This window comes from Gasterosteus aculeatus, chromosome 7 (genome assembly GCF_964276395.1).
Source record: "Gasterosteus aculeatus chromosome 7, fGasAcu3.hap1.1, whole genome shotgun sequence".
In the NCBI taxonomy this organism is placed as follows: Eukaryota; Metazoa; Chordata; class Actinopteri; order Perciformes; family Gasterosteidae; genus Gasterosteus; species Gasterosteus aculeatus.
The window spans coordinates 18,863,288-18,877,434 of NC_135694.1; the positions used below are offsets into that span (position 1 = coordinate 18,863,288).

General features: G+C 41.9%; 1 protein-coding gene across 1 annotated transcript; it reads left to right on the forward strand.

Annotated features, from left to right (window-relative positions):
- The first annotated feature begins 413 nt into the window (after positions 1-413).
- On the forward strand, positions 414-12,138 carry rps6ka4 (ribosomal protein S6 kinase, polypeptide 4). Its single transcript, XM_040181873.2, has 18 exons — positions 414-1,410; positions 2,978-3,049; positions 3,388-3,455; positions 3,825-3,975; positions 4,166-4,281; positions 4,477-4,584; positions 4,708-4,788; positions 5,133-5,236; positions 5,450-5,600; positions 5,687-5,848; positions 6,125-6,244; positions 6,771-6,904; positions 7,500-7,593; positions 7,711-7,881; positions 9,018-9,209; positions 9,319-9,478; positions 9,683-9,846; positions 9,934-12,138. The coding sequence occupies exons 1-18, from the start codon at positions 1,323-1,325 to the stop codon at positions 10,165-10,167; spliced, it is 2,370 nt and encodes a 789-aa protein (XP_040037807.2). The 5' UTR covers positions 414-1,322; the 3' UTR covers positions 10,168-12,138.
- Positions 12,139-14,147: the final 2,009 nt, after the last annotated feature.

The window sequence follows — 14,147 nt, forward strand, 5'->3', positions numbered from 1 at the left end:
TGATTCAAACCTTACATTAAAAGCCAATGAAAAGTGAAATAAGATTCTTCATAATATAATGTGTAAATCTTTACTCTTACAAACGTCAACGCGCTATTGATGGACACGCGTTACGTGCCGCAGGCATGAACAAAGGTGAATGAATGCCTTGTTTGTCAAAAACGAAACGTTTTGCAGGACAAACGGTTGAAGTGTCAATACTCGTTAAATGAGCAAGTCAGCTACAACCCAAAAACGTGCTTATGACTGCGACGTGAACGTATCGCCCCACCCGCACATTCTCAACCATTTGGATACTGATGTTGTAATTAGTGCAGCTGTTGTATATGATCTATTATTTATATGGAAAGAATGTACAAGTACCAACGTAGAAAAATGATCTAAAGAGTCTGAGCAGTTCTCGAGGTTTCGAGCTGCTTGGCTCCTCCCACACTGAGCGGGTCACGTGACGGACCGTCGCCCAGGTTGTGGCGAAAGCATCCTGGTGATAGCAGTTAGCTTACCGCTAATCATTTACATTTGTCAACATTTTTTTTTATGTATTGGGCGAATATTAACGAAGCTCTAGTCAGGACAAAGAGGATAAGAAACAACCGAAACGGCCTTTTTTTCTGACATGGTTGAATAGCGGATATCCGAACAGGCTCGTGATCACTGCTAACTAAATATTAACTTTGACGAGCACTAGCAACAATTTGTTAGCCAGCTGCTAGTTTGTCAAATTGCTACTATCAATCCAGCTAGCCCAGGAAATGTATCTTGTTATCGTAGCAATTGTGCTAACTAACTAGCATCGTGTGTATTTACGTATCCGCGTTAACGCTATTATTACTCGAGGGTAGCTAAATTGTGGAAAATGACAACTGTTAAGCAGCCTATGCTAACGTCACCCACGTCAACTTCCTCTTAACTAAGATGAACACAGTATCTCAAAACCAGTAACGTTACTGAATGCCTTTCTCGGTGCTAACGTTAATATTAAAATAAAGCGGACAGCAGCTGGTTAACAGCTGTAACCTGCATTTCTACGAGACTGCGATTTCTGATCGACAGCGGCCAATAACATGAGATAAATAATGCGAAACACTAAGATGTCAACCGAATGGGGATCAACGTTGAAGCAGCGGTATTGTGTAGGACACACAGCTTTGCGCGCATCTCTGTAATCCCCGAATACCTCTTATACTGCAGACACAATAGTTGCTTTACATTGCTCAGCGTGTAAGTGTAAATTGAATATCGCACAATCTAGGACATCTGAACACCAAGTTCACTTGGCAGCAGTCTACATAGGCGAGAGTGTTTTCTTTCTTTTTTAAATTATGTCCGGGGACACATCCGATAGTAGTGATGACTCCGATGCAAAAACAAATGAAATGGCCTGTACCGTCAAGCATCAGATCACCAATGGTAAGTGTTTGTGTTGTTTGTACACTGCGCAAGCACAAGCCCTGCACACTGCACCGGCCATTCATTCCATCCTTTCATTTATTAAACCTTCTAAATGCATCGATTTTTGGACACGGTTAATGAATTTGAATGAAAAATAGCTGTGTGTGGATGAACATACAGCTCTGAAATATTCAGTTTCTATGGTTTTACCATCTACTAGTATGTAGTAGTAGTTTTGATCTTCTACAGATCAGTCACTTGGCTGTTGGGTGACTTTATGCCACTCCCGGAGCAAGAATTCTAACAGCTCTGCTTTGTTTGATGGCTTCTGACCATCCCAAACATTCCAGAGGTTTTCTATGGAATTCAGGTCTGAGATCGGGATGACCATAACAGGCTCCTGATCCGGGAGTCCTTCATCCACACCTTGACACACCTGTCCGTGGCGTAGAGCATCGTCCTGTGGAGTAAAAAACACTCCTCAGAACACGAAAGCAATTGCCAGATTCCCAATCTGGGAGTGGCTCTTGCTGAACCACTCCCAGATTTCCCATCAAATGGCCTCTCCAGGTCTCCGTCTAACCACGAGACTACCGGGTATTGCGCAAAGCTGAAGGTTTGACTCATCAGAGGAAGATGGCATACTACTGTGGTCCGATCGTAATGGTGTGTTGCAGACCTCAGTCTGAATCTTCTTTGCTTCTCATTGACGAGGGGCTTTTTTTCCAGCGCTGCACGACTTCAGTTCTACCCGTAGGAGCCTGTTTCTAACTGCCCTGGTCGCGCACTTCACCCCAGCTGCCACTTGCTGTTCTTTTTGGAGGTCATTTGATGTCACCCCTCGGTTGTTGTGTGACATTTGAACCAGTTGGCAGACACGCTTTGTTTTGGAAGCAACGCAACGCTCACTGGATCCCTGTGCCAGTAAAACCAGAATTGAACCTTTTATGTTAAACTCTTTTGGTTTGAGGCACAACTGGTACTGTTTTTGCCATCCAGCTGGTCCTCTTGCAAGATAATAGTGATGGCCACAACACTGGTTAGTCAGTACCTCAATAAGTAGAATCAGGTGTGGCTGTATTGGAATTGAACAGATTATATATATATATATATATTTTAGTTTTTTTTCCAGACAAATAAAACAGCAGCAGCAACAAAAGTAAATACAATACAATACGAGGACTTATATAAATGTATATATGTCAAAACATATATTATATATTGTTATATGTATTTTTATATTTATGTGAACAAATAATTACTAAATATTTAAAACCTTCACTTGTATAGTTGAATACATATTCACCATAGATGTGTGGTTTCACTGTATCTGTATGAAGCTTAAAATTAAAATTATTTTGCCTTTTATAAGTGTCAATTTTACGCTGTTGGCTAAATTGATTTGCCCACAATTAAAATATGCCTTCTCTTCAATATTAGGTTCAAGCATATTTTAAGATATTATTTAAATGTGTCTTTATATCCTTTGGAAACCAAAATGTCAGTGTTTTCATGGTTCTAATATACATACCTATACTGTATAGATTTAAAATATATATATTTTACTGTTTTTTTCTGCTTCTAGCTAACCTCACAGGTCACACTGAGAGGGTCGGTATGGAGAACTTTGAGCTGCTTAAAGTCTTGGGCACCGGAGGTGAGTGTCTAAATGAAGCGTAATTATTTCATAATTTTATCATATTATTTTCATAATAGACTGTAAGGAGAAAATATACCTGAGAACTAAAATGTGCAGTGAAACATTCCCTTCCTGGTTTGGCAGGTGTAAATTTCTCAAGCGAGTACTTTGCTTTTCTGAAGGTTGACCATAAGGTGTAGACGTCTTTGTTATTAGAGCTCATTCGTAATGAATAATTAGAGAGCACAGAATAAATTCTGTGCAAGATAATATTTGCTCACATTCTAATTCAGTTTCACTTGTGTGCTGTAAGAAATTTAGACAACTTGATGAGATATTTCTTTGTGTTTTTCTAGCTTATGGTAAGGTGTTTTTGGTCCGGAAGAATACGGGTCACGATGTGGGCCAGCTTTATGCTATGAAGGTGAGACTGTTTATATCGTGCTGACATATATCAGAAAAATGTTTTCATTACCACGATTTTGGACCCCTCATCTTTTTCTCGTAAACTTGCTACTTTACTCAGAGAATATCTGAGTTTTTTTCTCATAAATATATTAATTTGCATGGCTAAGTTAGAATTTGTTTTTATCCCCCTAATACACTTTCGTACAAAACAATTCCTTAGACACACATTTAAATTACTGGGCTATGTTTTAAAATTGAACCCACTATTGAACCCACTATGATCTTTATGCAAATGATTCACCGATCCTGTTAAAAAAAAAAAAGCCTTTTGAATATTTGCCCTGCACATGGTGAGATGTCAAGTTCATTTTCATCACTACCGCAGGTGTTAAAGAAAGCAGCTATTGTTCAAAAGGCAAAGACGACCGAACACACTCGCACCGAGAGGCAGGTGCTGGAGCACATCCGCCAGTCCCCCTTCCTGGTCACGCTTCACTACGCCTTTCAGACGCAGAGCAAGCTGCATCTCATCCTGGGTGAGCGATGGCCTGCTTCAACCAAATGTGGAGCGCTCTCATTTCCTCAGCTTCAAAGGGCTGAATGAATGTCGTCTTTATATCCCTGCCTGTTACTGTTTGTCAGATTACTCCGTTGGCATTTTGTGTGAAGGCGGTTTTTATGATGTCTATTCAAGCTGTGTGTGTGTATGTGTGTGTGTGAGGACAGACTATGTGAGCGGCGGGGAGATGTTCACCCACCTGTACCAGCGGGATCACTTCCCCGAGGACGCGGTGCGGATCTATATTGGAGAAATAATCCTGGCCCTGGAGCACCTGCACAAGGTGAGTGTTGCTGCCTCCTGCTTAACAACGTAAAGCCCCGTTTACAGGTTTATGGATTATAACTACTGACTGGCGATGGAAGTATTCAGTCGAGAATGTGTGATCTTTGTCATCTTTACTTGTGAAGCTGTGTACTGCCTGCCGTCTCTGTTCACACACTTACCGTGGATCCTTTCGCGGTGTGCTTTTGTTCAGCTGGGGATTGTGTACAGAGACATCAAATTGGAAAACATTCTTCTGGACAGTGAAGGCCATGTGGTATTGACCGATTTCGGGCTGAGCAAGGAGTTTCTGGAGGAAGAGGTACGTAAGCACGATACCAACATCTTAACGCGTGGGCAGACAATGCGAGACCTGTCGTTGCATTCGTAACGCTGTGTTCATTAATGGTCTCACTTTATCTTTATTGCTTGGTCCTCATTACAGAAGGAAAGGACCTACTCTTTCTGTGGCACCATCGAGTACATGGCACCTGAGATCATCCGGGGGAAATCGGGGCACGGCAAGGTAAATCTATGACCGCATGGAAGATGTTCAGTGTTCACCTCATTTCGATCATGTTAAATGTTCCAAGTTCTCCCGTGTGTTGAGCTGTAAAGCAATCGCTCCATTGGGACTGGAAGTGTAGCTCTTGATATTAAATGCTAGTCTAAATGCGGTATTGGATTTGGATAGCTGTGGTTTTCCTGTGCAAGGTTCAAAATAATCTCAAGTCACTGTAGAGGCCATGAGGCAACCTTTAGATCAGAGAGAAGATTGACTTTCGTGATCATGCAAGGCAATCAGTTTGACAGAAAACCACGGTGAATAACTACGCATCTGTTCTTTCCTTTTATGTTCTTCTCCCTCAGTCGGTAGATTGGTGGAGTCTCGGCATCTTGATGTTTGAGCTTCTGACAGGCGCTTCTCCTTTTACTCTGGAGGGCGAGAGAAACTCCCAGAGCGAGGTGTCAAAGTGAGTGACTCCCAAATCCATAAACATGTATTCAAATGATCAGCGTGCCTTATTCTCAGGCCATATCCTTTATCTCAGACATCGAGCACAAATTGGACTTATTGTACATCCCACATGAAGTCTACTCTGGGATTTTGCAGTATGCTCTTAGAAGCCGACGAGACGGACACTATTTTATTTCCGTGACCATTTTTTTCCCCCCACCTTTCCCAGACGTATTCTTCGGTGTGATCCCCCGTTTCCCTCTATGATCGAACCCACTGCTCAGGACCTGCTGAGGAAGTTGCTGGTGAAAGATCCTCACCGGCGGCTGGGCTCCGGACCACGGGGGTCCGAAGACATCAAAACACACGCCTTCTTCAAGGTCCGCGACTGCCCGTCTTTTTCACATCACCTTCCCCGGTCGCCTCCTTCTCATCCATCCACAACTCTCCCTGTGCTTCCTCACAGGGGCTGAACTGGGCCGACCTGGCACAGAGGAAGGTGCAGAGTCCTTTCAGGCCCGAGCTGAAGAGCGAACTCGATGTCGGGAACTTTGCTGAGGAATTCACCGGGATGGATCCCGTGTACTCTCCGGCGAGCACACCGCCGAGCACCGACCGCCTGTTCCAGGTCAGCCTCGCCGCCTCGCGACCTGTTGCCCTTATCGACGCTGGATCCACTTGATATATTATAATACGATACTATTACTGCAACTAAAAAACGTGTGTGCTTATAAATCCAATAGTGGTGTAATGTGCCTTTTCTAATGATACCGTTGTGAGTTTGGGGTATGCTGAAGCTTTTTTTAAGTCATTTGTAATTTCTCTCTTTCTCCGTCTCCCTCTCTCTCTAAGCAGACTGTTATTACCGTGTCACACACCTAATATTACCTACCTTTCATTTTAGGGTTACTCCTTTGTTGCCCCTTCCATCCTGTTCAACAAGAATGCGGTCATGGGAGACTTTGTTAAATCCCACAATGATCGTCCGGCTTCAGCCTCGGTGCAACGTAGTGCAATACTAGAGGTACAGAGCTTAAAGCGCTAGTTCATGTTTCATGAAGCCATTAGTGTTTTTGTAAGCAGTGTTTCCTAATCAGGACAGACGGGAAGGAAGAGAGGAAGATACACTTGTTGTTGCCAAGTTTATTTACTCTACTTTTGCAATATTGAAGAAATATAACTTATTATACGCTGGTGGACTGTTTGCTAAGGAAGGGTAAGTCCAAGGTCAGCTTGTCTAGTCTTTATTTATCGTCCTACACTGCATCTAAAACTACTGTGTTGATGTGAATCACAGCTTGTTATATCAAATAATTGCAGGGATAGAAGATAAAAGGTAGATGTTGTGATGCTGATTAGCACAATGTTATATCTGTGTCCGTGCATCCCTCCTATAAGTCCATTTTCTTCTTCAGCGAACCCTTTTCAAGTACTTAAATATAGACTTCAGGTTGTATCACAAATTGGTCAATGCACACCAAAGTCAGGTCCTTCTAACTCTGCTGGAAAATCACTCTGCTCGATGTGACTCATTCCACCTCTTCTTTCAGGAGTCCCAGTTCTTTCAGCACTATGAGCTGTGCCTTCATGGGCCACCCCTGGGTGAGGGTAGCTTCTCAGTGTGCAGAAAATGCCGACATAAGCAAACTGGTAACGAGTTTGCCGTCAAGATCGTCAGCCGAAGGTGAGATGTGACGCCGCAATAATTGTGTATTATTGGTTTCTTTCATATTTAATTGGAGGATACAAAATTGAAATGAATTCACATTGTTTTGAATTTCAAAAACAAAGAGAAGCTTGTTTTTTCTGCTTTCATTCTTATGTTCAAGCCAAATATATTTAGAAAAAAACAAACCACGGGCTGATTCCAATTCTTTAAGTTAGAATGTTATATTTGTGCGACCGGGAATTGACTGACTTCTTTGCCTGCTTCACTTTAACATAACAATTTGAAATCTGAAGATCTGTTATTCCCAGTATGCACATACGGTGACTCCTTGTTGTGAGCTTTTGAGAGCCAAATTAAATCCAATCCAAATTGAATTGAATCAGAGGCCTCTTTATTCAAAACCTTTTTAATTGTGCTGCGTTTCTAAGTGAATCACAAATGAACTGTTCTCTGATTTTCTATTCCATGTTTATCATGAAGAGAACAAATGACTCACAGATCCTGCTCCACCATCTCAGCTTTGAGTACTCGTCGGTATCACCGTACCCTCTGATAGCACAAGTCACAGAACGTCCTCGTTAACATGTGCACATTGTGTTCTCTGCGTTAGAATGGAGGCCAACACCCAGAGGGAGGTTGCTGCTTTGCGGCAATGTGAAACTCACCCAAACATCGTCAAGCTGCATGAAGTGTACACTGATCAGGTACAGCCAATGACACACACACACAGGACGACATGTGCAGTTAAAAACAAATGAATTTAGTGTACAGAACCCATGTTGAAACCTCTTTTCTTTTTTTTTTTTCCTCTCCTCCGTTAGTACCACACATATCTAGTGATGGAGCTTCTGCGAGGTGGGGAGTTGCTGGAAAGGATTAAGAGGAAGAAACTCTTTGGAGAGGCGGAGGCCAGTCAGCTGTTACAGAGCCTGGTCTCGGCGGTCAGCTTCATGCATGAGGCCGGAGTCGTGCACCGAGACCTCAAACCAGAAGTGAGCTGTGCTTTGATGACTTGATTCATTCCACCAAATGTTCAGTCTCTCTTTCTGAAAAAGGAGTAACCGGATGACTCAATAGCACAAAGCTCTGTGCACACGTGTATGTGTGATTTGCTTTCCAAATACAAATCATCAGTCCAAAGTCATTGCATCTGTAATTCCACTGTATCGCATCATATTCAAATTGCAATTACATATCAGTAGTTAAAATGTTTTCCAGAGAGCTTAGGTGCTTAGAACGAAGCCATGGTGTGTGGAATCATGGGCCCGGAGAGAATTAGTGAGAACAGAACAAAGTTTTAATCTTCTCTGTGTTTTTCCTCTGTGAACTGTATGTGTTCTGTTTTCTCCCTGGATGGCTCTCATAAACCAGCTTAATACAGAGACATAAGCAATCCATGTGATGTGGAGGGATGTTATTATTATTTTTTTTCTTTTTGCAAACATCATTTTGCACATGATTTGATCGATAGAATTACAATGGACAACAGTGCATAATGTCTCTGGTGCGCTGCCGCACTTTTTAAAATGAAGGCTGCAGATTTATCACATGCATATCCTCCCGTCTTCCGATGGCAGTGGGATTTAATTAACGGAAGGTGTACAGAGCAGCTGTGAATGACAGATAGTGGTACGAATCACCCATTAACTTTTAGTAACGCTCAAACGTTTCACTGAGACGGCTGTCGTAATCACATAAACTTTTATATTTGATGCCAACCTGAAGGCTTTGATTGGTTGGAGAGTGTTTTAATTAAAATTGTTTGTCTACATTACTCCGTAATTCCAAAAAGTATTGGGCTTGCGCTTGTTGACGGAACCACCAAATGATGAATTGTGGTCAGATGGGCAATGTGGAAATAGCTGGTCTGCTCCGGCATCTAATCAAATTTTCCCCAAGATATCAACAAATTTTGGGAGGCTTTTTTATTATTTTTTTTATTTTATGAAACTCCCATCTGTTCCCCCTATACAGCTAGCTTTGCACCACATGTGCTGCACTGCGCACGGAAATTGGCACAGGAAAGCTTATTTATAGTTGTAATATTCTTTTACTCGTGCTATTTAGCTACTCTAGTCTTCAGTAAAATTAATGAAAAGTGATCACAAAATGTGTTCTTCCCATGCAGAATGTGCTGTTTGCAGATGAGGCGGAGGACTCCATGCTGAAAGTAATAGATTTTGGATTTGCCCGCCTGTGCCCAGCAGGCAGCGCCCCCCTGCAGACTCCCTGCTTCACGCTGCAGTACGCTGCACCTGAACTTTTTGAGAGTGCAGGCTACGACAAAGCCTGCGACCTCTGGAGTCTTGGGGTCATCTTGGTAATTTGACCTACAACCGCTGATTCGGTCAAATAAGTTGCACTAATAGAAGTACTAATGACTCTGTGTGTGTGTGTGTGTGTGTGTGTGTGTGTCCGGGGTTCATCAGTACACCATGCTGTCAGGCCAGGTGCCATTTCAGAGTGAGCAGCGGGGGATGACCTCATCGTACGCTGCTGACATCATGCAGAAGATTAAAGAGGGTGATTTCTCATTGGATGGGGAGGCATGGAAGGGCGTATCGGAGAACGCCAAAGAGCTTGTTAAAGGTATGTGATTGATACGTTTTAGTTTTCAGTTTGCTTTAGCAACATTACATAAGGGACTTGGTCCATGTTTGGTAGATTTTCTGCCTGCTGTGTGGTTGGTGAGCTCCCTCTGAGCAGAGCACTCGTCTGAAGTCAGAGAAAGGATTTTTCTCTTTGTTCTGTCCGCTTCCCCTTTTTTGACTGTTTTCATGCGGTTCTTTTAAGGCCTACTGACCGTGGACCCAGAGACCCGTCTCAAACTGTCGGATCTGAAAGAGAACAGCTGGCTGCAGGGCGCAGCGTCCATGTCCACCACTCCTCTGTGCACTCCAGATGTGCTAGAGTCTAGCGGGCCTACTGTTCGCACCTATGTCAATGCCACCTACAAGGTAGGAGCATCGTGTATAACATTTGGCTGAGTACTGAAAATACACGATTGCATGAACTCAATGTGCCCCCCCTCCGCCCCCTGCCAGGCTTTCAACCTCGGTAAGAGAGAAGGTTTCTTCCTGAAGAGTGTCGACAATGCTCCGCTTGCAAAACGCAGAAAGCTGAAGATGACGAGCACGGGCGTCGAGACCCGCTGGAGCTCATCCTCTTCATCGTCTTCCTCCTCCACGTCCTCCTCTGCTTCTGCAACCACATCCAAGACTCAGCCAAAACAAACTGGGACCCCGAAGAAAAGCGGGACCCCGAAGGAAACGAGCTAGCCGAAATGGCGCGGAGAGAACGGAAGGGAAATAAAGAGGTATATGCTTATACGTTAACGCAGTGTCCTCTGGGGGGGTCACCCAGTTCCCAAAAAAAACCCCACTGACAAACCAAAAGACCGGTCCAGGTTGGTTGTTTTCGGTAGAAAAAACAGCAACGCAAAATTGTTCATCATGCCATATTCTCCCCAAACCAAACAGTTTTTTTCTTTGAATGGATGGAGTAGATGGTAGACGTCTAGTTTTACATCATTAAGATGTACAGAAATCTGTGGCCTTGAGAAAAACATTTGTATCCAGTATTTGCTGACTATAGTTTGAGGATAGCTCACACTGAAAAGTCAAAAAAAAGATACTTGCCTGATTTCACTTTTGATAAGAAACCGTGCCTGGCTATATAGGAACAAAGGGAAAACGGAGCCATAAATGAGTCAAAGCCATATTTATAGCAACGCAGTGAAATAAACGTTATGAGAAAACACAGATTTGTACGTTGCAAATGAAAATTCACAAACTGAATCCTTCGATAGTGTATTTATTCTGAACTTTACTGCACGCAAAACAATTTGTCTAAAACTCAGCCCACGAGTGCTCTCCCACACAAAAGCACTAATCTTTTTCTTGCTGTTGCACTATTTGCCGAGAGCGTAGATGATCCAAAAAAGCCCAGAGGAAAACGCTTCTGTACGTGTGACCTTTGCGATCACAGAGCAGGCTGTTGTCACAGTGGTCTCTATTGGACGCAGTCTCAACTGCACGTCTCCATCAATTCCTCTGATAACGTTTTTGTTTAGTTTTTTTTTACACTCAAAGCGGTCGCAGAGCTGACCGTAACCCAACGGTAGGACTAGTAAACGCAGATGGCGACAGAAACGGTTATGAAATATGTGTGTGGTTTTCTCCTCGTACTGTAAATGATCCGCATTGTTGTGCCGCTCTGACCATTTCTAGCATCCTAATGTGTTGTGGAGATGAACTGTAAAAACCTTTTTAAAAAAAAAAATATTTTGGTATCCCAAGTGTGCTATGGAGATGTTTTTAATGTTAGCAAGTGCACGAGAGTCTTTGTACGTAGATTTGGAGAACAATCCATCTTTGTGGTTTAATGTGTCCATCGCCTTTTTCGCTTGTGAAAAGGGTATTTTAGTTATCTTTGCTGCCCTGTCAGACCAGTGCCGTATGCAGCTCTCACAAATAGGATCTGATGTGATAAAGTGACATTTTATGTCCCCCGTTGGGATGCCACTTGTGATTTAAGGTTCTCCCGAATTTGTCTTTCTGCAGATGTGCTTTTAAAACATTGTATGGCTTTGAAATTCACAGATAGAGACACTTAATAATGAATTTAATATGGTTCCAATGAGCCCATCTTGCAACTTCTGTGTATATACTCATTCTTGATTTAGAGCAATGTATGGAATGATTTTAAGATTTGAAAACTGTTTTTATGGTATATTAGTCTTCTGATGTTTTTTTGTTTTTTTACGTGTTGCACAGACAGTTGATCAATTAAACACATTTCAGCTTTAAAGGTGCTTTCCTTTATATTTATTACATGTAATTGATATTAATGCTGTGCTAATGGGATTAATTATTGAATTGGTTATTGTGTACCAGCAACATAAGAGAGGATGTGTGTGTGTGTGGGACTGAACGATTGTGTGGGAGGATGAATGGTGCTGGGAAGTTGGTCGTACCAATATTTCTGTACCAGATGAATCGATATTGCAAGTTACTGTATTATTTCCTTCTTGCTTTCCCTCTTTGTCTGTTTGTAAGGTTGTTTGTGTTTGGACATTTGCTATTTTTCTTAATTAATTGGTGTTTTTTTGTTGCATTGATGAAATTTTGCTTCCTTTTTTTGAGCATTATTATTTTACAGAGATGCACTGTCACTGATGTTGTAACTGGGAATTTATCTTTTGCACCATGTATTTTAGTTTGGTGCAAAATAAATAAGACTTGGTTGTGCATTGAGTCATTTGATAGTTATGTTCTGGGAGTGCTCTAATGCTTTAAACGACAACCTACTAAGGATCATACAATTCGCAAATTATTATTAGAAATGTCAGTGTACAATTATACAAAAACAAGTTTTCTATGCCTATTAGTTGTGTAGGCTTAAAAAAAAAGGCTAGACTATTTTCAATGTTAACCTATTTAAATGAACTTTTTTATAGAAAGTGTTAATATTCAAACTGCATCCGTTAGATCCAAGCTAAACAGCCCCAATGCGTGCCGTTATGGTGCGCCTGAGGAAACTCCGGGCTCGACTTTCAGGCTCTTGTGCGATGCCCATCATTGCAGCAGAGAATTACAAAAAGTCAGTTGATATATTTCCACCCTGTGGGACTCTTCAGGAACGCCAATACTGAGAGAAAGAACCTAAAGGAGACTGAGTGGGACCTTGAGGTGCATAAATTCCCAGAGTGCCCTTTAGCAAAGTGAGTAAAACTACAACAACAACAACAACACACTCCATTAACTCTCAACACCGATGATTTGCTTTGTTTAACAGTGTAGAGTTGTGTGTGCACTCAGTGCCGGGTTGAACGTGCAGCCGTCTCTCCCTTTGCTTACTTGCTGCGTTGTTTAAACTGTTTAACGTTATAGTTTACTACATTATACATGTTGTATGGACAGGTTTTGATCTCCTTATGATCCTCTCAGAGGCGCCAGGCCTCACGCTGTTATTCTTACACGCTTTGTAAGGAGTTGATAAAAAAGTTGCACACAGGTTGAAAAGTGACCTCCATAAAAAAATGATGTACTGATGTATTTTGGCTCATGTTGCATCATGACATTAAATGCAATCCCGGCCCTCCCCCTTTTTTAAAATGATGTTGTAAGTTTTATTCTCATCAATTTCAAGTTCTTTTACAATATACAGTACAATATTCTAATCTTACCAACCCTGAGCTTTTTTTTTGCTAAATCATTCCTGTTTCACAACTTGACCTTGATGTTCAACAGACGCAGTCAACACGGGACACGATGGAGAAGGACGCAGGGGCCACACTGTAACAAATTGCTGTAGATTTACGGTGCATTTCTAACGGTATCTTACAGTATGTCAGAATAACTGTAACATACAGTTAAATTTCCATCCCTTGCTTGTAAATTAACGGCCAATGTCATGAATAAACAGTTAAAGCTGTCAATTTACAATAATAGCAGACTACCGTAATTCAACTGCATGTTACATATATTTTATGAAGTGGTGGAAATACACATACAAGTGCAGTGAATCACAATCCATCTACATCTGTTGTAGGTTAATGTATGGAAGCCCATGTCAGCCACTGAAAAACAGGTCCTGTAAGTCATCATAATGAGATGACTTTGACTTACAGGACATTACTATACATGCAGCTGTCACTCTTATCCAAAACGCCCATGGTTTGACATAATTTTATGTGGAGTAATTGGGAGTTAGGTGTCTTGCTCAGTGACACTTCAACTTGGCACAGGGAGCAGCCAGGATTCAAACCGCCAACCTTGTGCTGCACAGCACACCCTCCTTATCCCATGCGCTGCCTTTGCTGTCGTTTCAGTGGTTGGAATATAAAGATTATAAATATTTGTATTATTCAAAGTGTTCATTGCCTAAAAGTCATTTGAGTGTTAATCGTGACTGACTGCTCCTGAACGTGACGTCAGACGCGTAATATCAGTTCATCCAGAACACCTGTGCAGTTCCACATCGGAGGAGTTTCTCATTGCCTCGTCTCCCAAGTAACGTTGGTAAGTGTTATTTGCCTAGCATGATTAATGTTCTCCTTCCTTTCATCTTGTTGTCTTCCTCAACTTTGTAATTTTAATATTTTACCAATGACAGTGTTTCTAAATATTTTATTTTGGTTTGTTTTACAGAGGGACTGGATTAAGGACGCCAGCCGTTTGCTGCGGTCAATTGAAAGTGTTCCATAGCGTATTGTTGCAGTTAGTTTACCTTGTTCCTAATCATTTTATGATTCATT